The 24,651-nt window shown below is 42.1% G+C and overlaps 3 protein-coding genes across 6 annotated transcripts; all 3 read left to right on the top strand.

Moving 5' to 3' along the window:
• Window positions 1-419: 419 nt before the first annotated feature.
• On the top strand, window positions 420-6,834 carry cplx4a (complexin 4a). The gene is made up of 3 exons (XM_088281794.1): window positions 420-767; window positions 2,113-2,200; window positions 5,374-6,834. The coding sequence occupies exons 1-3, from the start codon at window positions 604-606 to the stop codon at window positions 5,599-5,601; spliced, it is 480 nt and encodes a 159-aa protein (XP_088137920.1). The 5' UTR covers window positions 420-603; the 3' UTR covers window positions 5,602-6,834.
• Window positions 6,835-9,327: 2,493 nt separating this feature from the next.
• Window positions 9,328-12,216, top strand: rax (retina and anterior neural fold homeobox). Of its 2 annotated transcripts, none has more exons than XM_088281793.1 (3): window positions 9,328-9,748; window positions 10,548-10,774; window positions 11,587-12,216. In XM_088281793.1, the coding sequence occupies exons 1-3, from the start codon at window positions 9,463-9,465 to the stop codon at window positions 12,001-12,003; spliced, it is 930 nt and encodes a 309-aa protein (XP_088137919.1). In that variant the 5' UTR covers window positions 9,328-9,462; the 3' UTR covers window positions 12,004-12,216. The 2 variants fall into 2 exon arrangements, with proteins under 2 accessions (XP_088137919.1, XP_088137918.1); XM_088281792.1 differs by having other exon boundaries at window positions 10,548-10,786.
• Window positions 12,217-14,768: 2,552 nt separating this feature from the next.
• Window positions 14,769-24,399, top strand: znf532 (zinc finger protein 532). 3 transcript variants are annotated; one of them, XM_088281786.1, is made up of 9 exons: window positions 14,769-14,932; window positions 18,071-20,225; window positions 20,721-20,902; window positions 21,125-21,301; window positions 22,029-22,191; window positions 22,273-22,581; window positions 22,645-22,757; window positions 23,350-23,473; window positions 23,549-24,399. In XM_088281786.1, the coding sequence occupies exons 2-9, from the start codon at window positions 18,102-18,104 to the stop codon at window positions 24,041-24,043; spliced, it is 3,687 nt and encodes a 1,228-aa protein (XP_088137912.1). In that variant the 5' UTR covers window positions 14,769-14,932; window positions 18,071-18,101; the 3' UTR covers window positions 24,044-24,399. The 3 variants fall into 3 exon arrangements, with proteins under 3 accessions (XP_088137912.1, XP_088137911.1, XP_088137914.1); XM_088281785.1 differs by lacking the exon at window positions 14,769-14,932 and adding an exon at window positions 15,505-15,609; XM_088281788.1 differs by lacking the exon at window positions 14,769-14,932 and adding an exon at window positions 16,579-16,816.
• Window positions 24,400-24,651: the final 252 nt, after the last annotated feature.

Raw genomic sequence — 24,651 nt, 5'->3', positions numbered from 1 at the left:
TCTCGAGAACAACACAAAATCACTCACATTCGGTTCATTGTAAAAAAAAAAAAAACCTTTAATTACAAATATCTCTCTCTCTCTCTCTCTCCCCCCCACCTGTCAATCATGCCCCCCCCCCTCAAACAATAGCACAGCATGGCGGAAGGCTCCAAAGGGGGGGATAAACGAGTAATCCCGCTCCTCTCGCTACCGTAATGCCGCACGTACGCCACTAATTCAATAAAGCGACCATCTCGGATTCTGTTTTCAAAAAACATGCTTTTCAGTGCACAATCAATTAAAAGAAAATGTGCAAGCAATCTGAAATGCCTGCTTGATTTAAAAATAGATAGGAAACAGGCCATCTGTCTCTTAGCATAGTGGAGCCGGGGAGGATTTAATCCAGATTATGGCCGAAACACACAACCTTGTGTGTACGTGTGTGAGAGATTGTGTGTGTTTGTTGCTTGTCATCAGTGCGTCCTTGGCCGCATAGACAAGCAGCAGGTTAGCTCGACAGCTACAGGGGAGCTAAAGGAACCGGAGCGCAGAAAGCAACCCGACCCGTTCATCCTCGTTCCTCGGTCCCCCCCCCAAAAAAAAACCGACCAAAAAGTCACCATGGCTTTTTTAATCAAGAGCATGATCGGGAACCCGCTTTCGGGAATGGGCCTGGGCGGCGGCGGAGATAAGGAGGAAGAGGCCACCCCCTCGGACCCGGCCAAGGCGGCAGGCATGACGCGCGAGGAGTACGAGGAGTACCAGAAACAGTTGGTGGAGGAGAAGTAAGTGAGGGCCTCCATTTTGGATTAGCGCGGGTTGACCTTGAAAAAAATGGCTTGTCGAGCACAATCTCACGTTGATTTGAGTAAATACTTCACATCTGCCATCTTATCATAAATTGTCATCTCTAACGAGTCGAAGAGTTTATAGTGGAAGAAAATATTAAACTTGTCCGGGTTACGTGTGTATTAGTTATCAATAACCTGCCTTAATCTGTCATTTTATTTGGATTTTTATTTATTTATTTATTTTTGCAGTTCTGAATGACATTTGACTTTTTTGATTTGAGTAAACAATGATTACGTCAATCAGATGAGCTAAAAAAATAAATAAAATAACATAAATACTTCATTTTACAATGTGCACGCTACGAATGGATTAATCTGATTTTCTTTGTGAACATTCACCCAAAAAAAAAAAAAAAAAACAATTTCCGTGAAAATGAATAAATACGATTCAACACGTTTTGACGGATTTTATAGCGGATGGGATTATTTACATGTCATGTGACTGAGGGCTGCACTCTGATCAATAATCTGCCTCAAACATGTCATTTTATTTGAATGATTTTCGCAATTCCGGATGTCATTGCATGTAATAATCGTAAAAGTTATTTTAGTAAGCAATGAATGTGCGGAAAATTAAGTTTCAAGCATGTAGCGTTGTTGTACGGTTAACACATTTGACTGCAAGTATATTGACAAAAAAAAAAAAAATTTTATATTAATTAGTATTTTGAAAAAACAAACAAAAAAAAAAAACGTGTGAAGAGGCGGGTTGGGTGGGGTGGGGTGGGCGTGGGGGTGGTATCCCGCAGCATGACGCAAATCCAGTCAACCCAAATTACATAACAGGATTTATCCTTCTCTCTTGTTTAGGAAAGTGTTTTTGGGTTGTTGTTTTTTGGGGAGGGGGGGGTGAATTTGACCATATTTGGCCATGCGCGATGGACAGTGATGATATCGGACGGGTTGTTTGTTTTATTTCATTGCACTCTGTGGTACGATGACAATAAACTATTCTGATTCAGAATTAATCAGTACATCAGGTTTTACAAAATTGTCATATAAAATGCACATATTTGGTAAATTTGTCTCACAAGTGCCACCAAGAAATTTTTCAAATCCACCGCACCAATGACATTTTATTGACTGATTATCTGCCGGATAAAGACGTCAAAGATCCCTTTTTTTTTTTTTTACTCCGCTGGTATTGAATTAGTTAAGAATCACGTAGGACATAAAAACATGACAAAATGTCTAATGTAGCATTTTGTGGGCTATGAATTAGGTTCCCTACGCACTTGATTATGAGTAATGAATGACGGAATGAATGAATGTGTTTCAGGATGGAGAGAGATGCAGATTTCTTGCATAAGAAGGCTGAGAGGGCGACGCTGAGGGTGTGCCTCAGGGAAAAGTACAGGCTGCCGAAGGTAGGCGGAGTCACGTCCTCATCATCCTAATATTCTAATTAAATTAATGAAGATCACCATTCGGTGTAAATGGGTCGCGTTTGAATGGTGAAAAGTTGGAACAATACATGGAATTTATCAAGTGCACTTTTATTTTGAAATCCAGGATGTATTTTCATGTCTCAAAGGTTTTAGTTTTCACTTTGGAATCACAATAAATCACATCAATTATTAATTAAAGAAAGTACGTACACTGCATATAAAAAGTCTACACACCCATGTTCCAAGGCTCAGTTTTTGTGACACCAAAAAATAAACCAAGACAAATTTACTTTTTATGATTTATATTAGTCTATTTTTTTTATTATATATTTTTTTCTAATCGCAGTAAAAAAAAAATTAAATTCAAATAAATATTGGGCTCTATTTGCATGAACGACGCATAAATCCTGCGCCGGATTTGGGTTCGTAATTTTGCAGACGAGAGCAGGCCGGTGGCACAGAGAGAAGGAGATCTGCGCCATTGTGGGGGCGATCACAGCCAATTTCACTCAACGTCTACGAAAATAGAGGCTTTTGAGTCACGTTGCAGCCGATCTCATACATTAGCAATAAAAAACTATATATAGATTTTTTATTATTATTAAAAAGAAAAATATTGTCAGACACAAGATTAATAAAATTAATAAATTAAAATCTAAATTTTATTGAATAAATTAAATAAAAAAATCTCAAGTTTGTTGATATCTTAAATCTATATAACACTGCCATTCATTGGCTATTAGGTGTTCCTAACAACATTTAAATACTAATATAGGAAAATGAACAAGCAGTCACATGATGATGATTAGAAGAGGAGGTGCAAAGCGTGTCACCAGATTAGACAAGAAGGTGTTTACCTTTTGTAGAAGCCAAAAATCCACTGAGCAGAAATCCCAGGATCACTCGGTATTGCATCAGTCCATGTGATCGGACTTCTCCTACTTGGCATTTTCCATATTTATCTAAAATAAAAAAAGGGGACTATTAATAAAGAACATTATTAAGCATGGAGGGAGCACAAAAGGTATGTCATGACTAATTTGAATACAGCTTCTAATGAACCGTTTATAACAAAAGGGAGACTCTATTTAAAAAGTGTGATTTTAATGCATGCTCGTGACCTTGTCTGCTATTGTGTGATGAAAAAAAAGAAAGAAAAAAAAAACAATGGCCGCTCTGTGGCCTTTTAAAAGCACATCTATGTATAAATCGAATTATTCCGCTCTAATGATGTTTACATTGTACGCATAATAACAAAGGCCAACGTGTCTTTATTTCAAGCGAAATTGATTTGCCGCATCGTGACAATAGTAAAAAGCATAAAATGGAGTCTTTCCTGAATGCAGGGGGGGGGGGTTAAATGAAGAGGTAAATACTTTCACGGAATAACAGGAAGTTGCCGTTCGTCTTATGGCATTAGCCTCCCGTGCGACTCTGTGGACGTTATCTTTAGACCGCGGACCGCGGATAATCCCCATCATTGGACCTGAAAGTCACATGACCTCGCCTGTGCAGGCATGATCGCCTCAAATAGATGGGCTAAGACAAAATGATAGATTTATATTTGGAAATACTTTCACGGCACAAATGCAAGCCAAAAATATGCTTTGTAAACGAAAAAATAAAAGTAAAAATTGAAATGTCATGTCATGCTTTTAATTGATGTCATAATTGACAATTCAACATTCTCAAAGATGAACATCAAACATACTGAATAATAATTCAAAGGTTATGGCCCAATTATTTAGAATGTCTTTTTTTTATGTTTTATTATCAAGAAGATTTTTTGGACGTTTTAATTTTTTTCTTTTTTTTCAAAGTCTGGACATTTTCTTTTTAAATATAAAATTTTGAATGACATCACAGCCAATTATATCAACTGTCAATTTGAAAAAAAATACTGTTTACCGCCAAATTTATTGAATCATTTTGTGATTTTTTTTTGTCCTAAACGCAAAGATTAAAATAAATAAATAAATAAAAATACATGTTTTGTTTTTTTTGCTTTGTAAAATAGATTTGAAAAAAAAAAGTATCAATAAATGGTGTTTTCGACTTTGACTCCCACCTGCTTTTTACACAATAACAGAGTCACTCTAGTAATGACACAGATTAAAATAGGTTCATCCACTTGTTTACAGCGTGTCTAATCTTACATTCAATCAATTCAATCTTTCAGCGGATTCGTCACTTGCGGAAAAACATCATGTTAATCCGGAAAAAAGTTGTTTACCTTTCTCATGGGAATTCCCTCACATATTCGCAAGGCCTGCGTATAACCTCTCTAAACTCTGCCGACGCCAAAAGATCTGAAGTTGGATCATCACCTAATTCACAACTTCTTCACAGATGCAGTATAAACACATGACATCACAAATTTGTGCTTGGGAGATTTATTTTATACAGATGTGAAATCTGCATTTCTTACCTGATGCATAACCAAATGTAAAGTTTCAAGGAAAAAATGTTTTTTTTTTTTTTTTTGCATCGTCCGTATGAACAAAACATACCAAGAAAATATATATACAAAGATAAAGCAATACCCTCTTTGGGAGAGGTAACTCATATTATAATATAAGTGAACGTGTGCCTTTTTTTTTATCTGTATGAAAATTCACAGTTTCGGGGAAACAAAAACGTATAAAAAATTTTGCTAAAAGCTTTGAAATGAACAGCAAAAAAAAAAAAAAAAAAAAGTTCGCCTCCTCCTATAGATAACTGGAATACCAATCTCTGCGGCAATTCAGACTCCGACACGTGGCTGAATTTTGACTTGAAGATTCACAAATATTTATAGATTTTATTACCGAGGAAATTATCGGAAATGTTAACAAAAGCGACAAATAGAAATAAACAGGATTCACCAGAATCTCCTTTGAGAAAATTTGCTTAATAAATCAGATACGGTCCTACGCTCAAATTTAAAAAAAAAAAAAGTCTATTAACAAAGAAAAGATCTTGGACGTCTTTAGCCGTCAATGGCAGTGAACAGTGACATTCCAGTTCCGCCAAAACCCCCCCAAAACAAACAAAAAAAACACTTGGACGCTTGATCAGAGACGACCGCCAATTTCGTTTTTTTGGACTCTCATAATTTACTGAGAAAATAGGGATCATGTCGCAAAAGCGTTTATTGTTGTCGTTTGATGCAGAGCGAGCAGGATGAGAACATGATCGAGATGGCCGGCGACGACGTCGACGTGCCCGAGGAGCTGCTCAAGATGGTGGACGAGGACGCCACCGAAGAGGAGGGCAAAGACTCCCTCATGGGCCAGATTCAGAACTTGCAGAACATGGACATGGACCAGCTGAAGGAGAAGGCGTCAGCCACCGTCACCGAGCTCAAGACCAAAGCCGAGGAGAAGTGCGCCGTCATGTGAGGAAAGCACGCGCAAAAAAAAAAAAAAAAAAAAGGGAGGAAGAAATTAAGCTACGACGCAAAAGTCACCGTTGGATTTGTTGTTTTAGAAATGCTCTCAGGAGCAGACAATCATGAAGTAGCTGCCAAGGACGAACTTTTAACAACAAAAAAAAGTTTGTTTGTCCATCCATTTGTTGACGAGCATGCTACTTCCTGGTTCTCGAACAAATCAGCGCGACCGTTACGATTTAGTTTTCAAAAAAATCTTCCTGTTTCCGCACCTTTATCCGGAGCCTCACCAAAATGTAACGTAAATTTGATCGGATTTGTTTTCTTGTTGGCTTAATCCCGCTCGCTATCTGTCCTACTACTTATATCATGTGTCCAAAATATTTTTTTTTTCAAAGAACAACAAAGCTCGTGGTGGTCCAAAAATGTTTGCATAGTACGATATGTTTAATTGAATTCTTTTGGGCGGGGGGGGAGGGGTGTAAATTTCTTTTTTTCTCGATCGCAACAACTCATTAAAACCGAATTCAACCCAGTTAAAAATATGCTGTAAATGTAATTTAAATATCGACAATAAAATGTCATTTCATAAATAGAGAACTTTAGAAAAAGTATTTTTAGCGTTTAAACAAAATGTGACTTTTTTTTTACAGAATCACAGACAGCTTCCCTGCTCGTTAATTAATTGTAATAGCGCAAAAAAATTGAAATGTGACCTTTCAAAAAATTAAATGTTATAAAGTATAAATAACATTTAGAAAATGTGATTTAAAAAAACAGCCCTCATTTACCATTAAAGACTTTTTCAAATTCATTTTTTTCCATGTTGAATTTAAAGATTCAAAATCAGATTTTTTATTTTCATTATGAATCGCAACTGTAGACACAAAAAAAAAAAACTCCAGAAACTCCCCAACAAATAGAATATAGAAAATATAAAAGATGGACACCAAAATGACCTTTTTGAAAAGTTCACTTCATTGTCCCTTTTACGGTCACATGACTATTTTTGTTTGCTGTAACAAACGTCTCCTAAAAAAAAAAAAAAAAAATCTTTACAGTCTTGTTGACTTCCCTTTCACGTCCGTGGTTACGCTAGGTTGTCGTTTGTTTTTGTTTGTGGTGTTTGAGTGACTTGAAACATTTAGCGGTTCTCTCTGTTGTCAACGCAAAACAGGCGCTTCTCATCATTTTCTCGCCATCGTTTGAAATATGCAAAATAAAGAAATCAGATCTTGCAGGACTTCACAATGTCAGTTCAATAAATGAAAATCGATGACAGCGTGCGTCCAATCAAAAAGTGTCGACTGCTTCTTTTTTTTCCCCCTCGCCCCTCAAGGTACATTATCGAAACACCAACATCAAATATCTTTTTTATTTTATTTTGACAACGAGCGAAGCGACACCACTTAAGGAAACATTGTTTTTTTGTTTTTTTTTTCGCAATATTTCGACGATCACACTTAATGCGGGATTCCCATAAGTCAATTAAAAGAATCTGCAACAATGACGTGATTGCGTTCTGTTGATGACGCGATCACATTTCAAATCCTTAATTGGATTTTGAAATGCATTCAAGAGACGACGCCACACCACCGCTGACGATGATCAAAATAAGAGCGATTAATACCTGCTGGAGGGACGGTTTTAATATAATTGGGCATTATCCAAACACTTGTCAACGACGGGACGATTAAGGGGTTAGTTCTGATAACAGGAGGTGGGGGGGGGGGCTGGTTTTAGGCGGGGGGGCGTTTACAACACGATCAACCGTTAAGAGTTTCACAGCAGCCCAAGTTTGAGCGGCTGTGGATTTGCAGTCTGAAGATTAACAACTAATAGGATCACGTAGGGCCAGCTTGTCGGACGGGCGCCTCACACTTCATTCATCAAGCCATGGGCGTTATTATTATTCGTATTATTAATATTATGGAACAGGTGACCTGTGACTCCTCAAAGGTTTCCATAAAAGTGCTCTCTCTCTCTCTCATTTACTATTTTGCAAATATTGTACCATATTAGCACATCATCTTGACTTGACTTTTGAAGCCTTTTAAGTTGCCGTGATTTGAAAGGCATTTAAAAGTAAAGCACCTAATTAAAGAGTTCATGGATGAAAAAGATTTAAAAAATGATAATTACCAATTAATAAATCAATTCATGATTCAATCAAAAAAAACTAAACAAAAAACAAGTAGGAGCATCTTCTGGACAATTGAATGCTTCCAAGTTTGGCGAAGGCTTTTTTTTTTTGTGTGTCCCAGTGCATAATAAAAGGTCAGTAATAGCATCGTCATTACAAACAGTACAAAGATTGAAAAAGCTTACCGAAATTGCTTACCGAAAAGAGTGTAAGCGGTTCTAGTCATCATATTTTCATCCCTTTTCACTTTGGTGCGTCACCAAATGTCGGTTGGCCTGCAAAACAAACGATACATTCATAAAAGCACTAAAAAGGAAGTTGCACATTGGCCCTGTGGCGTTAATTAGCATCTCTTTCCCCCTCCTCTTCTTGCAGGCCCACAAAGGATGAGGTCACCTTGCGCAATTAGGAAAAGCTAAATAGTTTTAGCGGCTTTTAACCCTTTTGAGCAACATCATGTAATCCCCCTTTAAGCGGGATTACCACACTGCTGTCAATCTTTGTTTGCTCCTAAATGGTTATCACTGAAAATTTGTCTTTATTGTGTTTTTCACGGAGGGGGGGGGGTTGCCCCGCACTTAAAATGTAGGCTTGGTTAATGGATCACAGGGGGAAAAAAATTAAAGCTATTCCTGTAATGACGACGCACTGGAGAGGAACACGTGGCCCATTGGCCAGAGATGGCGCTGGCCCACTAGGAGATTTTTAATTGAAAGGAAAGTTATAAGGAACGATATATATATATAAGTATATATTTCTATTCTATTCTATTCTATATATAATATATATATATAAATAAATATAAATATATATATATATATATATATATATATGTATGTATATTAGGGCTGTCGAAATTAAATTTGAGCAGGGGTCACCAATGCCGGTCCTCGAGGGCACCAATCCTGCATGTTTTTCTAATGAGAACATTAGCAGTTTTTTTTTTCATCTATTTTTTGGTAACACTCAGTCATGTGATCATGGGGGCTAAAATGGCCACTTCAAACCAGGCAGGCAGACTTCAGGTGGCAAAGGAATATTTTGTTGAAATAAATTGCCTCAACTCATTGGCAGTAAAATATACGCATGGCGGCGCCAAAGCAATACTTATTGCTTTAGCCGGAACACAAAAGAGTAAATGACAAATAAAAGTGTGGATAGGTTCCCCCCCCCCCCGAGAACGGACAAAATGGCTGTTTTTTGCAGACTTCCTGGATGTTTTTAGTCTTGGCTTTTGGAAACCAGAGAGAATCGTCATGCTGACGAAACTGACTTGTCCAACTTGGCATTAACCAAACAAAAAAAAAAAAAAACATTGAACATGCAAATGAGCTCAATCCTATTTTTCATCCACTCAAAACCGAAAAGATGGAAGAGGCTGCTGGAAAAACAAACAAAAAAAAAAACATTCAGTTTGGCAACAATTTGGATGCAATATTAAAGCAGGCCAGAAATCTTGTAATTATGATTTTGTTGTACCTTAATCTTAATCTTCCTTCTCCCCCCCCCCCCCCCTCCAACTAACATGAACATGACATCTGGAGGAGTGGAAAGACGTTTGGAAGATTGATGTAAGTAGGTTTTTACACGTGCTGCTCATTAGAATCCGGGACGTCCCACTATCTGTGACGTCAGAGGGGCGAGCAGGTGGGGTGGGTGGTCGTTCGTTTAAAAGCAGAGGCTGCTCCACGCAACATTCGTGACATCCTTGTTCGTCCGCGCCGACCCATGTGGCTGATTGGACCGCCTTCTCAGCGGAGGAAGAGGATGATGACCATGATGATGATGGACGAGCGACCACCGCAGTCCGCCTCCGCGCGCACCCTCGTCCACCAGCAGCCGGGCAACCCGGCCAGGGTGCACAGCATCGAGGCCATCCTGGGCTTCAAGGAGGACCTCCTGTTCCACAAGTCGGCCGCCTACAACCTGCCAGCCAAACTTGGCGGCAAAGATGCGCAGGAGCAGCGCCAACTTCAACCAAGTCACAAAAGTCACTTCGCAGAAAGTTTGGACGGTACGTTCAATCGAATTTGATTTTTGTTCAAACGGTGTGAGATGTATTGTTTAAGTGCTGTTATCGTTGTTGGTGGTGGTGGGTTTGTTTAATTTTGTTTTATTTGATCCATAAGTATGATTCTTTGAATTGAAACGTATTTTTTCTTTATCTATTTTATATCACCTCCATTCTCTATTTTGTTTATTTTTATTTCTTTTTTTTATTTAAATGTATTTGATTTAATTTCGTTTCGTTTTGGTTTAGATTGAGTTAGATTTATTTATTTATTTTTTATTTATTGTAGCATTATTTCAATACAGTGAGTTTATTTTGTGTATTTTATTGAATATATATATATATTACTCTATTAATGTATTAATTTTTAATTTACTAAGTTATCTTTTTCTATACGTCATTTTGATCTATTTAACGTTTTTTTTTACCATTTTGCTGGGTTTGATTATTGAGCTATTTATTTTGTTGTCAGTTTTTGAATGTCTTTTCATTTTTATGCCTTTAATTTTGTTTTAATTCATTTGTGATTTTACTTTTAAATTTCTCTTTACTTGTAAGATTATGTATTTGATTGTGTTTTATCAAACCGTTTTATTTTATTAACACGTAATTTCGTTTTATACAAATTTATTTTAACCGAGATCTCAATTTATTTTGGGTTCATTTTTTATTGTTAACTAATTTCATTCGTTTTAATTTGTTTTTAAGCATTCCTCTCATGTTTTCGTCCTCCCCCAAAAACAAAACCCCCCAAAAAATCCATCAAGGACAATAATAAATTCGATCGACTTTAATTCCGCAGGCATGTGCCGCCCGAGCGGTGTCGGTGACGCGCGGCCTTGTCCGGACTCGCCGGACCGGGAGGGCTGCAAACTATCGGACGACGAGAACCCAAAGAAGAAGCACCGCCGCAACCGAACCACGTTCACCACCTTCCAGCTGCACGAACTCGAGCGAGCCTTCGAGAAGTCCCACTACCCGGACGTGTACAGCCGAGAGGAACTGGCCCTCAAAGTCAACCTGCCAGAGGTCCGAGTACAGGTATAGTCATCTTGTTTTCTTTCATGTACGAAGAAATTAAAGAAGCGCCCGGGTGGTTAGAACGTAAATTAATATATAAATAAATCAATTAGCCGTCGCCATCATGTTTTTTAAGAGATCGGTGAAAAAATGTGTTTCCCGCCGTCATATAACACAACAGCCCTCAAGGACCACATTAGTAGTCAACAGGCCTGTTGTAAAAAAAAAAAATTAAAAAATCGCTCACCTGCAGTGGGGCATTATGATCATTTGAAAAATGCAGATATTGACAGAGCGTTATTGAAACAGTGTTGCTTAGTGATAGTTTTCAGTTTACTAATTCTCGTGAGAAATCAATATGGTGAGTGTCTTCGCAGAGATTATTGATGAGAACACATCATTAAGGTCATTTGAACAAATTATTGGCAAATCTTTTTTTGTTTTGGTTTTCAAATGTCTTGAAAATAGGTTTGACTGTCACTCAAGAGGTACTTATTTAAAACGTAACCGTGCCGGTATTTTTAATACTTTGGTACCCTAATTTGAGAGTGGCAACATTTTAAAAAGTTGCTGTTTATTCTTTTGCCGCCTCATTTAACCGGAGATGAAATTTATGTACAATAGAAAGAGTTCTCCGATGAACCCTAAAGCCACGACGCGTGATATCTTCCACTACATCTCATTAGATTGTGTAGGCGTACTTAACTCATTCATTGCCATCGACGGATAGTGACGTCAAAAAGTACATTCATTTTACCTCGCACATCTAACCTTCAATTTGATGAAAACAAATTCATTGACCTCCCCTCGGTTGCTCTCAGGTTTGGTTCCAGAACCGCAGGGCCAAGTGGCGTCGGCAGGAGAAGTTGGAAGTAAACTCCATCAAGCTCCAAGAGACCACAGCCCCTCCCTCTTTGCTCTCCTTTGGCCGTCCCCCCGCCGCAAGTTCCCTGGACCCCTGGTTGGCCTCGCCAATGGGGGCCTCCGCCACCCTCCAGTCGCTCCCGGGCTTCATAGGAGGAGGAGGCGCCTACACCGCCTCGCCACCCCCCTCCGGGTCGCCCTCCTTCCTGAACGCCCCCACCGTGGGGCACCCTTCCCACCTGCCTCGGGTGGGCTCCATGTGCCCGCCGCCGCTGTCCCCCTACCAGTGCTCGTCGGACCCAAGGAAGTCCAGCATCGCCTCGTTGAGGATGAAGGCCAAAGAACACATTCAGTCAATTGGCAAGACGTGGTGATGGATAGGACGGCTGCTGCGTCTTTGGGAAGCACGATGGGATTGGAAGGCTGATGTTGCCATAGCAACAACCTGACAGGCAGAAAATGTGCAAAACTTTTTAAAGCGCTCAGATTTCTGTTCATTGTTATATTCTTACCTGTTGCAAACAAGCATTGTTTATTTATTTTACAGTTCTACATGTAAAGAAAATCACTTTCTGATGTTTTTTTTTTTTTTTTGGGGGGGGTGTAAAATCCGTCCAATGTGAATATTTTCAAGACAATAAACTTTATTTTGCAAACTTTGTAAAAACAAAACAACAATGGAGATGAACTTGTGCAAATTGTGGAACCTTTCCTTTCCAGAGAGTCGGTCGACATTTCATATGTTTGGATTTTGCAACCATTTCTTCCATTGGAAATACAGTGGTGCCTTGAAATAAGAGTTTTAATCACTTCTGTCACGCTCGTAACTCAAACCACTCATATCTTAAATCATGCTTCCCAACTGAAACCAATGGAAATCCATGTTACATAAAGTATAACATAAAATTACAACAATCAACAAAGACAACAAAAGCAGTAAATTAAAAAGCAAATTAATGAGAACGCTTTCTTACACAGTCCCTGAAGTCATGATCCACTTTTTTTCTATTTCTATTCGGGTATTATTCGGACAATTGTGAGATCATCAACATTTCATAAACTTGAGTCGCCCCTGTGTCCGTATATGGAAAATAATCGGCAAGTGCCCCCTAGTGGTTGTGTACAATAATAACATTAACAAAGGCAAGGATTTGAGGGATTAAAAAAGACACAAATAATCGTTTAAAAGTTTTTTTCCCAAGTAGTTGATAGAATTAACTTTTCGCAACCATTTTCCCCATCAACACAAAATAAACACTGAGGGTCTTTCTTACACCGAAAGCAGCTTAACCTGGCTGACTTCCTCCCGGCCGCGCAGAGAATGACTTGTTTCCCCCTCATTAACTTCAGTAAACGTTATCCCATCAATCGGTCGGATTACGAGTGTAATCGTGGGGTGAAAGTGGCTTGTTGCCCCTTTGTTCAGCAATCAGCCCTGAACCAAATGAGGGATGAGGACACAAGAGGAAACTTTTCCTTTTGGCATTAAGAGGAAAGACGTGTGCAACCAACTTGTTGCAATTAGCGCTCACCATTGTGTGAAAACCAAGAGGGACCAAAACATTTACCGTCAATGTGTACCCTACTGTTTTATACATTCTGTGTTTATACGAGAGAGAGAGATACAAAATTGATAAAAAGAGAGCAAGAGAGACGTTCCCGGTATCTGATGAGAAAGCATTCATCTTTGAAGACCTCTATTTTTTTAGCATTTTATTTTCAGAAAACTGAACTAAATACGTACATACATGCTTCCCTGGTCTATTGTCATTTTTAAAACGTTATCTTCAAGGTGATTTTTTTGCGCCCCCTGCTGAAATCAATCAGTTACTGCTACTGCATAGTCATCGACCACTCACATAAACTCTATACACGTATGAGAATCACTAAAACAGCTGAAAAACAAACAAACAAACAAACGAAAAAAGATGCCTTTAAAGACATAACGTTGTTCAGTTTCGATAGACTTTTGCTCTTTCATTCCGGTTGTATGAGAATATATAATGCCAAAGTTAACGAAAACTCGTTGGTTAATTTGTCAATGTTTGTGAGGCAAAGTCGATGTTTGAGCGCCCTCTGTTGGGGAAAAAACTAATTACGTTTAATGAGATCAAAATACTGTTTAAAAGACTGATCAGAAAAGATACTCGATTATGATTCCCTTTCAGACAACGTACATAAAACTATAACATTGGGAAATTAATAGATTTTGAATTTATCATCATTCAAATTATGAATTTATCTCTCTAAGATCATTTTCTGAATTCTGATTGAATGATCACTTTTTGGCTGCATCTTATATTGGTATAGTACACTTAATTTCTCCTAGACAACTTGAGTGCGTTCATTAGCACCAAAACTACAGTATTTGGATTCTACTGGGCCACCACGGTTGAAATAAAGCCCTAATTTAATGCAAGAAAAGCATTAAATTACTCTACTCACTCGCTAAAATCAATCCCAGATTAATTACATGAATAGTGAAAAAGTGATGTTTCCCTAAGCCTGCCACAAAATGCCCAAACTTGTGCCCCCCCCCCAAAAAAACTGGCAATGAATTAAAACCTAACAACACCACTACCAAGATTCCACCAGATGGCGCCAAAGTAGTACTTAAATGCTTTGGCGCGAGCACTAAATCAACAAAGATGGCCTGGCTCCCGTTTTCTGAAGTAGTGCCATGTTGGGTCGTTACCTGAGCAACGATAAACAGAAATGACAAAATGGCCTCCCCCTGAGATGGCTAAAAATAGGTGAATTTTACATCTTAACCCGTATTCCACAAATGCAATATTAATCATAATGCCATATTTTGACGAGCGGGCCGGCATAGAGCAAAATCTTGGGAAGACGTTTTTTGGGTTGACTTCCTCTTTAAGTCGATGGGAGAATAAGCGCAAAAAAGGGCCACGTAAAAATAACGGCATATGCGTTGTATAACTAGAGGACGACAAAGGTGCAAAAATATACGACTACAATGTACGACAAAAGGAAGACAAGGAGCAGAAATGTGCTAAAAATATAAGACAGCAAACAAACACGGAAATATAAGATCAGTTAATGACGTCACATGACTGTGTCAGTGGGGGGAGGGGGCGGCTCTTCTCCTGCACAGAACAAACGTGTCACAGTGGCGTGGGGCAGGAAGCACCGCTTAGGGCCTTTCAACACACTCCCGTGCATGTTTCATTCCTGGCAAATGAATCCATCATGGGCCCGTTCGCACAATAAAAGCTGGGAGTCGTGCGAGGCTGCCAGGTGTGTCGAGGACCGGTAAAGGAGGCCCAATGAGGCGACCGCCAGGTAGGTTAGCATCTTCGTCATTTTCGATTCGTCCTCACGCCAATCTTCCCAAATAACGACATGAAAATGAAAATCACAACAGAGTGAGGCTTTTGTCTCCCTTCAACACTGAATTCACGGCCCAAAAAATGATCCGGGCCGTCCGCTTTGGCGGTAGACTTTGTCAAAAACCTGTTAAAGGACTCATGAAGAACTATTGACCTCACTTAATCCGACCTGAAATCGAGCCTCTCGCCGCACTCGATGGCAACAAGATGAAACGCGACGCGTTCCTATCGACACCCTCATTAGACCTTCCCCGATTATTTCTTGCACTCCGTCTCCCCCACCTCCATCTGCCTCGCTCTCTCTTTCTCTCTCCTTCCTCTGCACCAGCTGCTGCTCCAGAGCCAGAGTGGAGAGTCCCTCCACCGCCGCCGCCCCCTCCAACGATAGAGACAAAAGGCCTGATTTGCCTGCTCAACACTGCCGCCCCCCCCTCTTTTCCATCGTTCCCTTCATGAATGTCCATGAAGGTGGCGGCGGCGGCCCGAACTGGGAGTGAATGAGTGAAGCAGAGTGGGAGGGGGAGGGGGGAGGGGGGGGAGGAGGAAGAAGATGGAGGCTGGAATGGCTGAGCTAAGACACCGAGGTAGATGCCGAGGCCTCGACAGGAAGACATCAAAAGATCTTACTGGGTATGCCATATTTAGTTTCGTATTTGCATGTTTATGTATATGCATGCATCCGTGTTTGGGGGGGGGGGCTGGGGGGGACACATGTGGTGAGGGATGGCATCCGTTTGGTAAGCCATCTAGGTGAGGTCGATGTCGTGGTCTCCAATGCCAGCTTTTCTTGAGGCTCAAGTATTTCGGATGTGTAACGTGTACCGATGCTTTGGAAGGGCCACTTTCTTTTGACGATTTTTAAACTTTTGGGAATTTTTAGAGCGGTGCAGGCAGGAGTGCAAGGTGCATGGACGTGCTTGAGGATTAAGAGTTCAGGGAAGCTGCCGGATGCATGGATCGTTTGATTATGACGCTACTTATTTAGAGATTGGCAGTAATCGTTTCGGAAACTCGGACGAAAATCGGTGTTCGGAACGCATGGACGTTGTTTGAACCATTGTGCCTTTTTTCCAGTCATTTGTCCAACATCCAGACCTGCAGTCGTCCCGCGTCATCTTGACTTCCTCGATATCCTCAACCTCACAAGTCGCAAATAGTGTTTCCTTTCGTGCTTCATTTGCGACTGCAGATTTAATTCACTCGCCAACGTCCATCTGATCCTCATGTTCCATACGACAAAAAAAATGCTCGACAGGGAGTCGAACATGGCGTCTCCTGCCTGCGTGCTCTTGAGGCCGCAATGCAGCGCTGAGCTTTATGTCGGCGCGAGCAGAACTAGCTGAAACCAGTTTGAGGCAGACAGAGCGCTGACGGGAACAATGCCGTCTCTGTGCTCCTCCGGGAGATATCGACGTTCTTCCGCGCCGTTCCAACGGCATCCCGGCCGCCGGCTAGCACGGAGCAATCGTTCACCCCTGCGGCAAAGACGTGGAGAAAAGGAAAGCGGGGAGATTTGGGAAGGGACGAGGGCAGAGGGGGGTTGGCTGCCTGGAAGTCTGTGAATCTGCAGCCCTGACACACACACACACACACACACACACACACACACACACACACACGCACACACACACAGGGCTTGATCTATGTGTCTTGTTTGTATGTCAGTGTGCTGCCAGCGCTTCAGAGAATGACAAAAGAGGATCTTTCCAAGGACCACCAGCTCTTAACACCAGACTGGATGTAACCTGACCCTGACTTGTGGTCCTTTTGTGAAGAGGCAGGATTTTTTTGTTGTTGTTGTTGCTCCAGTCAGGGTGGGGTGTATGGCTTTTTGAGGGTGAGCAGTATAGTGAATATGTTTGTTGCAGGATGGGGGAAAAAAGAGAGGAGAGGAGGAAGGGACGAGACGAGGCGAGGCGAGAGGGTGAGGCGTGGCTGATTTTTGATCTTGCATGTTTCTACGACTAATTTTCAATTTAGCGACACGGCGGTGATCTCGCAGTGTGCGGAAATGCGTGAGTCGGTCCGGCGTTGGTTCTTTGTCATATTTGTGTGTTTTTAAATGTTCATTTTCAGCATCAGACATCTCTGGCTTGCTGCTCCCACCAGGCCTCGCTCGCTCACTCGCTCGCTCGCTCTCTCGCTCTGCTGGTGCAGCAGCCATTTTCCTTTCATTCCTTTTTCGTCCAACCCTTCTGTGCCATCACTGAAATCTCCCCGTCATCTGGACTGAGAAGGGCTTAATAGAACTGGAGCTTAAAAAAATAAATAAATAATTAAACAAATCTGTGTATGCGGATTGTGGCACAAAGAGCAGAAGTGGTGTTGGAACCTTTTTTTTTTTTTTGGGGGGTGTTGATGGAATGTGGCTGGCCTCACACCTCTGCCATTTGTCGCCAACAACAACACAAGCACTGACCCTATTCAGATTTCATTGTGACTTTGAAAAAAAATGAAAGCTAGAAAAAAATAAAACACCACGATCAAATGTGTGTCCTACGTTTTGTCATTGACCAATGAGGAGCTTCTAGAGAGGAACAAAAAATGACAATTGTTTATATTGAGAAACACTTTGATAAAGAAGTTGCAACTTTTAGCTTCTGCATAGTAAACAATAAAACATGAAATCGTGTATTTCAACAGAAGTGAGCAATTTCCAAAATTTGGACTGCCGGCAGCTATTTTACCTCCTAAAAATGTAAAGTGTAAAATGTGCGCCCTTCACAAGAATCCGGCTCGACTATTGGTGACCAAGGATCAAAAAATACAATCAAAGTCCCGTCTAGGTATGCACATCGTCTTCTTCTTCTTCTTCTTCCTGGTTCACTGGCAGATTTCATCTCTTTGGTGCATACTGCCACCTACTGTACAGGAAGTGCAAAGCATGTTCATATATAGTCAATGGATGCAACAAGCCCAGAACGGCCCTTCTTTTTAAAAGTGAAATCGAGTCCACAATTAATGAATATTGCATTTCATCTTGCACAAGTCCCAAAATCAATGACCATTTGATGGAATTAAAAGACTCAGCGGGCGGCAGTGCCACCTGGTGACGGTCAACCCGATGACTATTATTTTCTACCGCTTACAGGTGAGATCCAAATTACAGCAGCGCAAGGAACATGGGAGATATGAAGACACCCGACTTTGATGACCTCCTGGCGGCCTTCGACATTCCTGACATGGTGGATCCGAAAGCCGCAATTGAATCCGGCCAACCAGATGACCATGACGACAAAGTCAAGCAAGCAAAGTGTGGGTCAATGACCCACGACGACGTTGGCGTAAGCGTCATCGTCAAGAACATTCGAAATGTGGATACGAGTCAGCATGTTGGAACTCCGTCAGAAAAGGATTTGCAGTTCCATTCCCAGCCTCATTCTATAAGAATTGCAAATAAATTTCAAAATGGCTTCTCGGCCTCCATGCCGACGGGAGTTCATTGCACTAAAAACGGACGGAATCATTCTGGACATGCGCCACGTAGGCAGTCATCACCCTGCGATCAGTTCAGTCCCATCTCCAGTGCGGAAGAGTTTGAGGAGGAAGGAAGTGATCAAAATATCCAAAGTCACACGTCCACGACCAAGAAAGAGAGACACAAGTCTAAATATCCGGCATCCGCTGAGAAAGTTTTGAAGTCCAAAACAAAGCACATAAAACCAGATCAGAACAACAATCAAAATATCACTCAGGAAGCTTCCGAGACCAACAACACCCCACAATCGAGTTTGTTCCAAGAAGATGATGGGCTAGCATCCCAAATCCAGTCAAAGACGTCGGCAAAACTTTCTTCGTGTATCGCAGCCATTGCCGCTCTCGGCGCTAAAAAGGAAAAAACGACAGACGCAATTTTAGATTCTCCTATTCCACCGACAGACTCAAACCGAGACGATGAAAATCACAAAAGTCCGGAGAAGAAACGTGAGCAGGAATCAGCATTGGAGTTGGCAAAGCGTTTGCTATCAGGACCGCCGGATAGTCCCGCCAGTGTCAACAGTGACAACAGCAGCACGGACACCGCTCCGGTCATTCCAAAAGTCAGGATAAAAACAATCAAGACCTCTTCCGGACAGATCAAGCGCACAGTGACGCGAGTCATCCCAGACTTGGAACTTGGGAGGGTGAATAAAGGAGAGAACTTTGGAAATGGCTTAACACTAAAGGCGACGAGCGGGGCATTTATTTCATCTCCCGCAATGTCGTCTTTGCCAGCGACCGTCGTTGCCACCTGTGGAGGACCATCGATTGAAATCGCCAAGCAGATGACCATCAAACCAGTCGCGACGGCCTTCCTGCCTGTTTCCGCCGTCAAGACCGCCGGTTCTCAAGTCATCAACCTGAAACTGTCCAACAACACCACCGTCAAAGCCACCGTCATTCCAGCGGCTTCGGTGCAAAGCGCCAGCAGCGCCATCCTGAGAGCGGCCAACGCCATGCAACAACAAACCGTCATGGTCCCCGCTTCCAGTCTGGCGAGTGCCAAACTCCATTTTAGCCATTTCAATCTTCTCTCCAAGAATGTGTCGTCTACTGCTGGCGAGCCCCCAAAAGCAAAGTCCTCCTCCAAGCAATCACAAGTCCTTAAACCGCAAACGTCAAAGAAACTCTCCAGGGTTCAAGTCTTCAGCAGCTCTCAAAGCTCTGTCGTTGACGCTTTCAATAAAGTTTTGAGTAGCATAAATCCCGTTCCCGTGTACGTGCCAAACCTCTCCCCGCCCACCTCAGCCAGTATTTCCCTTCCCGCTCACGGCTACAAGTGCCTGGAGTGCGGCGATTCCTTCGCTCTAGAAAAGAGCCTGACCCAACACTATGAACGGCGCAGCGTGCGGATCGAGGTGACCTGCAACCACTGCTCGAAAAGTCTCGTCTTTTACAACAAATGTAGTCTGCTGTCGCACGCTCGGGCCCACAAGGACAAAGGCGTTGTCATGCAGTGCTCGCATCTCATCTTAAAACCGATCCCTGCCGACCAGATGAGAACGTCGTCGCCCTTTTGCGGACCGCCCACCGGCGCAGACGGTATCTCTTCCGCCGATGACGCTCAGGCCTCACCCAAACTTTCAAGTAGTGGGTCACAGAGTTCAACTCCGAACGGTACCGTTCACGAGGCAGCCATGCCTTTAGAGGATGACGCCTCAAAGCTCTGCAGGCACAGCCTCAAGTGTTTGGAATGTGATGAAACGTTCCAGGATGACAGCTCGCTAGCAACGCATTATCAGCGAGTTGTGGAGACCAGTGGGCAGGTATGTAATGTTGCCTATCGAAGATCCGGTCAAAAAAAACGCCGGTATGACGTCATTATTTCTCAACATATGTTTACAAAACTTCACACAGGAATGCACCTGGCCAGGAATAATCAATGTACTTTTTTTACGTCTATATCCGTCAATGGGAGCGAATGAGTTCAAAGCGTAAATTGACAAGAACAAATGTTATGTTTTTCAAGTTCGGCGGGCCGGATTAAAATGTTTAACGGGCCGCATGTGGCCCCCGGGCCGTAGTTTGCCCACGCCTGATATAAAAGTTAGTCGTTTTCGTCAGGTCGCTTCAACTCTGTTCAAAATTATGGCATTCTTCAAAAGATTACTCCATTTTGGCCGCAAATCCCGCTTTTGGGGGGAAATTCCACGATCACAAACACATCACATCAAATTATTCCGGACATTTGAGATGGAAAGCAGAAAAACAACTTTGAAAACTTTGCAATATGTGTCTTCTCCCTTTCTCTTTCCCATCAGAAAACTTGCAGCGTCTGCCAAATGCTCCTCCCAAACCATTGCAGTTTTTTATCCCATCAACGAATCCACCAGCACAAGTCTCCCTACATTTGTCCCGAATGTGGCGCCAGCTGTCGTTCGGTCCACTTCCTGTCCCACATCACAAAGAACTGCTTGCACTACACCCGGAGAATCGGCTACCGGTTAGTCTCTTCCACTCAAATGAATTCATGTGAAGTTTTACGGTGGGAGACCACTTACTGAAATGCGCTATACAGATAAAGTTGTATTGTCTTGAATAAGATGATGTGAGCGCAGAAAAGTGAGATCAAAAGCAAGCCTTGCGTGTATGCTTTTTCAAGTTTGACTTTTGAATAACTCATTCATTTCTTTTTTAATTCTCTATCCTGTCCCCCCCGCGTCAGCTGCACCCACTGTAGTGTGATTTTTGCTGACGTTGCAACCCTGAAGTCGCACATCCAGACGACACACTGTGAGATCTTCTATAAATGTCCCCTTTGTCCCATGGCCTTCAAGTCCGCGCCGGCAACACACTCGCATGCGTACACGCAGCATCCGGGACTGAAAGCAGGAGAGCCCAAGTGAGTGGTGATAAAGGCACTTAACGTTATTGTAGAAGTGTTCCACTTCAGGTTAATCTAAGTCGAGAGAAATATTCAAATATCAACAGCATAAATAATTGGCCATGACCACTGAAACCGGAGAACCGTCATCAAATCGCAGGAAAATCGACCTTTCTGCTTCACCACGAAGATTTTAGACATGGTGGATTTAACGTTTTTGTTGCACTTGGCAACCACTGACTTGAATAGCTCCTCTTTAGCAAGTGTGGCAAATTAACAAATCCTGTATTCCTAAAACTCAAAAGTACTGTGTCATTTACTTTTGTTAAAGGGGAAGTCAACCCCCCCCAAAACAATCCTTATAATAAAATAAAATGTTCTATGTGCCTTCACTTGTCAAAATTCTGATTCATCGATTGCGCAATGTGCATTCAAATCCACCTGTTTTTAGCTATCTCAGGCGGCGGCCATTTTGTCACTTCTGTCAATTGAAAATGACATCACAGTTGCTCAGGGCTCAAGTAACGACCAATCACGGCTCACCTTTTTTCTGAAGCTTAGCCGTGATTGGTTGTTATCTGAGCCCAGAGCAGCTGTGATGTCATTTTCAGTCGACAGGAAGTGACAAAAATGGCCGCCCCGAACGCAATATTAATGCCGAATGTTTTCACTCGTGGACCTGCGTCGAACATATTCTTATAAATCTTTTTTTTGGGGTTGACTTCCCCTTTCTTTGATCCAACAGGCTTATATACAAGTGCTCCATGTGTGATACCGTGTTCACACTGCAGTCTCTGCTCTCCTCACATTTCGACCAGCATGTCGCTAATCATAAAGTTCCGGTCTTCAAATGTCCCGACTGCTCCATGCACTATGCACAGAAACAGCTCATGACGGACCATATCAAGGTAGGAGCGCAATATTTCACATACACCAATCTATGAAATAACCCAATCGCCCCTTCAATTCAATACATTTGTCTTTTCAAGGCCATCCATGGAACTTTGAAGACCAACGACGCCCCACCAAACTTGGGGCTTAACTTCCCTCTCAGCACCAAACCTGCAAATTCAAACCACACCAACAACGGAACCAGTCACAAAAATAATGACGGAGCAAAGACCACTGGCCAAAAGGGTGTAACTCGAGCTGCGCCTCAATCGCCAAAACACCCCACCAAAAATAACTCCGGCGATCTTAAGAACCCCAACGCTTCCGGGTACACGTGCGGAGAATGCAACACTGTCGTCACTTCCAGGGACGTCTTCGTGGCTCACATGAAACGAGAACACGGCAAGGTATATTGGATGTCGTTAAGGATAATACGCGCCGGCCCTCACAATCTTTCGATCTCGCCTTAGATATTGAAGAAGCACCCGTGCCGACAGTGCGAGAAATCCTTCAGTTCTACCCACAGTCTTTGTCGACACAACCGCCTCAAACACAGGGGAGGGCGCAAAGTCTACACCTGCCCGTGAGTACAAGCTACACGTGATTTGTAAAGTCAACGCGGAAGTGGATAATGAGCAGTGAAACAAAAAAAAAACAACAAAAAAAAGCGGGAATTTTGAAAAGATACATCAAGGAGTGGAACCCCAGAACCTGAATACAATCAGTTCCAGATTGCTGTTCTGGGATTGGTCGCCAATTCGTACGTGGAGTGATGCTCGCGAGTGAGGGGGATCGACTAACCTGCTCTCACGGTGGAAACTTTACTTAGAATTTCAAGTTTTTGTGATTGGTAACAAAGAAAAAAAATCACTTTTTTTTTTACGTTTTTAAAATTGACAATTTGTGCAATTTTGGTATTTTGGCAAGAAAAATTAAATCATGCACGATTTGCCTTGGCGAGCTACAAAGAATTATGTGCGGGCCGGATCTGGCCCCCGGGCACCGCGTTTGACACCAGTGGTGTCAATGGATAAAGAGAAAGCTGGGGGACTTGTCAATCAAGGTACCATAAACCAATTAAAAAAAGAAAATGAGACTAAACCAGGCCGATGCTAATAAAAGAACTAGCGCAGCTTGTTGGAAGTGTCACTTTGATTTTTATTGCGCTTTAACAGACACTGCCCGACTCCCGGTCAGCCGTTCACGAAGAGAGTCCTGCTGGATCAGCACATTCAGCTGATGCATGGCACCTCAGAGGAGAAGACAACAACCTCCGAGGACGTGCCGCATAAGAAATCGGTACGGAAATCCAACGTTTATTTGTACGTCACGCTCGCGGTCACCGCTAAGATATCCTTGGAATGTCCTTCGCAGGCTGCCAGCCCCAAGAGAAAGAACGAAGAGGACGAAGCGTCCCCAGGTTTAAACTCCAGGAGTTTGGATTTGCAGCCTTTGAAGCGGCTCAAGGTGAACATCCCCAAAGTTCACAGGTGCGCCGTTTGCGGCTTCACCACCGAGGACGTCGCCGCCTTCCACAAGCACGTCCTGCAGCACAAGACGGACGGCTCGTCCTCTCAGTGCCAAGAATGCGGCTTGTGCTACACGTCGCTCCGCTCCAAGGCCCGACACCTCTTCATTGTCCATCGGCTGAAGGAGCGAGGCCTCACCCGATTCAGGGGTCAGGATGACGACGAGAGCCAGAGGGAGAACCAGCTGAACGTGACGGCCGACGGTGACGACGGGACGCCCAAGACCAGATGCAAAGTTTGCGGCAAGCTCTTTGAGACGGAGGGGAAACTCAACGCTCACATGAGGACGCACGGCATGGCCTTCATCAAGGCCAAACGACTCAGTTCAGCAGAGAAATGAAACGAGTCAACTAGAATGTGAACGTTTGGAGTGCGACCAAATGGCAATATAGTTTTTTTCGATGTGCTGTTCACGAGGCACTTGGACAATAGATTGATTATATGAGAGTCATTTTTGGTTTTTAATTGAATACAGTTTTTGTACTTCATGTTTCTAACAACTTGAATAGATTTTTTTTTTATATATAGTAGAGTATTTTATTTTAAATGGTTTGCACTGTCGTGTCGGGCTACATAATGTATGGCTGTAGTGTGTTGTCAATTCTCCACATAAACATTTTTGAAAAAAATTAAAAAATAATTTTCTATGCATTTTGTCCACCGAAATTTGTTTAGGAAAATTCTGTTTTTTTTTTTAACTTAGTCCCCTTAAACATAACACATTTTTTAAAATTATCTTATTTTTGCTGAACTTTATTTGACAACAAAATGCATTTAGTGACACCCCTCTGTGTGTGAACAATTATTTAATTTTTTAAAAAGCCAACCTGTGTATGAGTGGAGTTCGCTTATCAGTCAACATTACATTTGGTACGTTGGAGAATGTAAACCTGGCGGTTACGATGAAAAACAAAGCTTTAAGTTGTCAACATTGTAACAGCCACACGT

This window comes from Idiotropiscis lumnitzeri, chromosome 18 (genome assembly GCF_059441095.1).
Source record: "Idiotropiscis lumnitzeri isolate Australia: NSW breed Sydney's pygmy pipehorse chromosome 18, RoL_Ilum_1.0, whole genome shotgun sequence".
Taxonomy (NCBI): domain Eukaryota; kingdom Metazoa; phylum Chordata; class Actinopteri; order Syngnathiformes; family Syngnathidae; genus Idiotropiscis; species Idiotropiscis lumnitzeri.
Note: the sequence above shows the minus strand (reverse complement) of the source record. Positions and strands in the feature narration are given on the sequence as shown.

Excerpts from the sequence above, each read along its gene's own strand:
- cplx4a (XM_088281794.1), top strand. The coding sequence starts at position 604 with ATGGCTTTTTTAATCAAGAGCATGATCGGGAACCCGCTTTCGGGAATG. Across the intron at positions 768-2,112 it reads AAACAGTTGGTGGAGGAGAA|GATGGAGAGAGATGCAGATT; the intron begins GTAAGTGAGGGC and ends AATGTGTTTCAG. Across the intron at positions 2,201-5,373 it reads AAAAGTACAGGCTGCCGAAG|AGCGAGCAGGATGAGAACAT; the intron begins GTAGGCGGAGTC and ends CGTTTGATGCAG.
- rax (XM_088281792.1), top strand. The coding sequence starts at position 9,463 with ATGTGGCTGATTGGACCGCCTTCTCAGCGGAGGAAGAGGATGATGACC. Across the intron at positions 9,749-10,547 it reads CTTCGCAGAAAGTTTGGACG|GCATGTGCCGCCCGAGCGGT; the intron begins GTACGTTCAATC and ends TTAATTCCGCAG. Across the intron at positions 10,787-11,586 it reads TGCCAGAGGTCCGAGTACAG|GTTTGGTTCCAGAACCGCAG; the intron begins GTATAGTCATCT and ends GGTTGCTCTCAG.
- znf532 (XM_088281786.1), top strand. The coding sequence starts at position 18,102 with ATGGGAGATATGAAGACACCCGACTTTGATGACCTCCTGGCGGCCTTC. Across the intron at positions 20,226-20,720 it reads TTGTGGAGACCAGTGGGCAG|AAAACTTGCAGCGTCTGCCA; the intron begins GTATGTAATGTT and ends CTTTCCCATCAG. Across the intron at positions 20,903-21,124 it reads ACCCGGAGAATCGGCTACCG|CTGCACCCACTGTAGTGTGA; the intron begins GTTAGTCTCTTC and ends CCCCCGCGTCAG.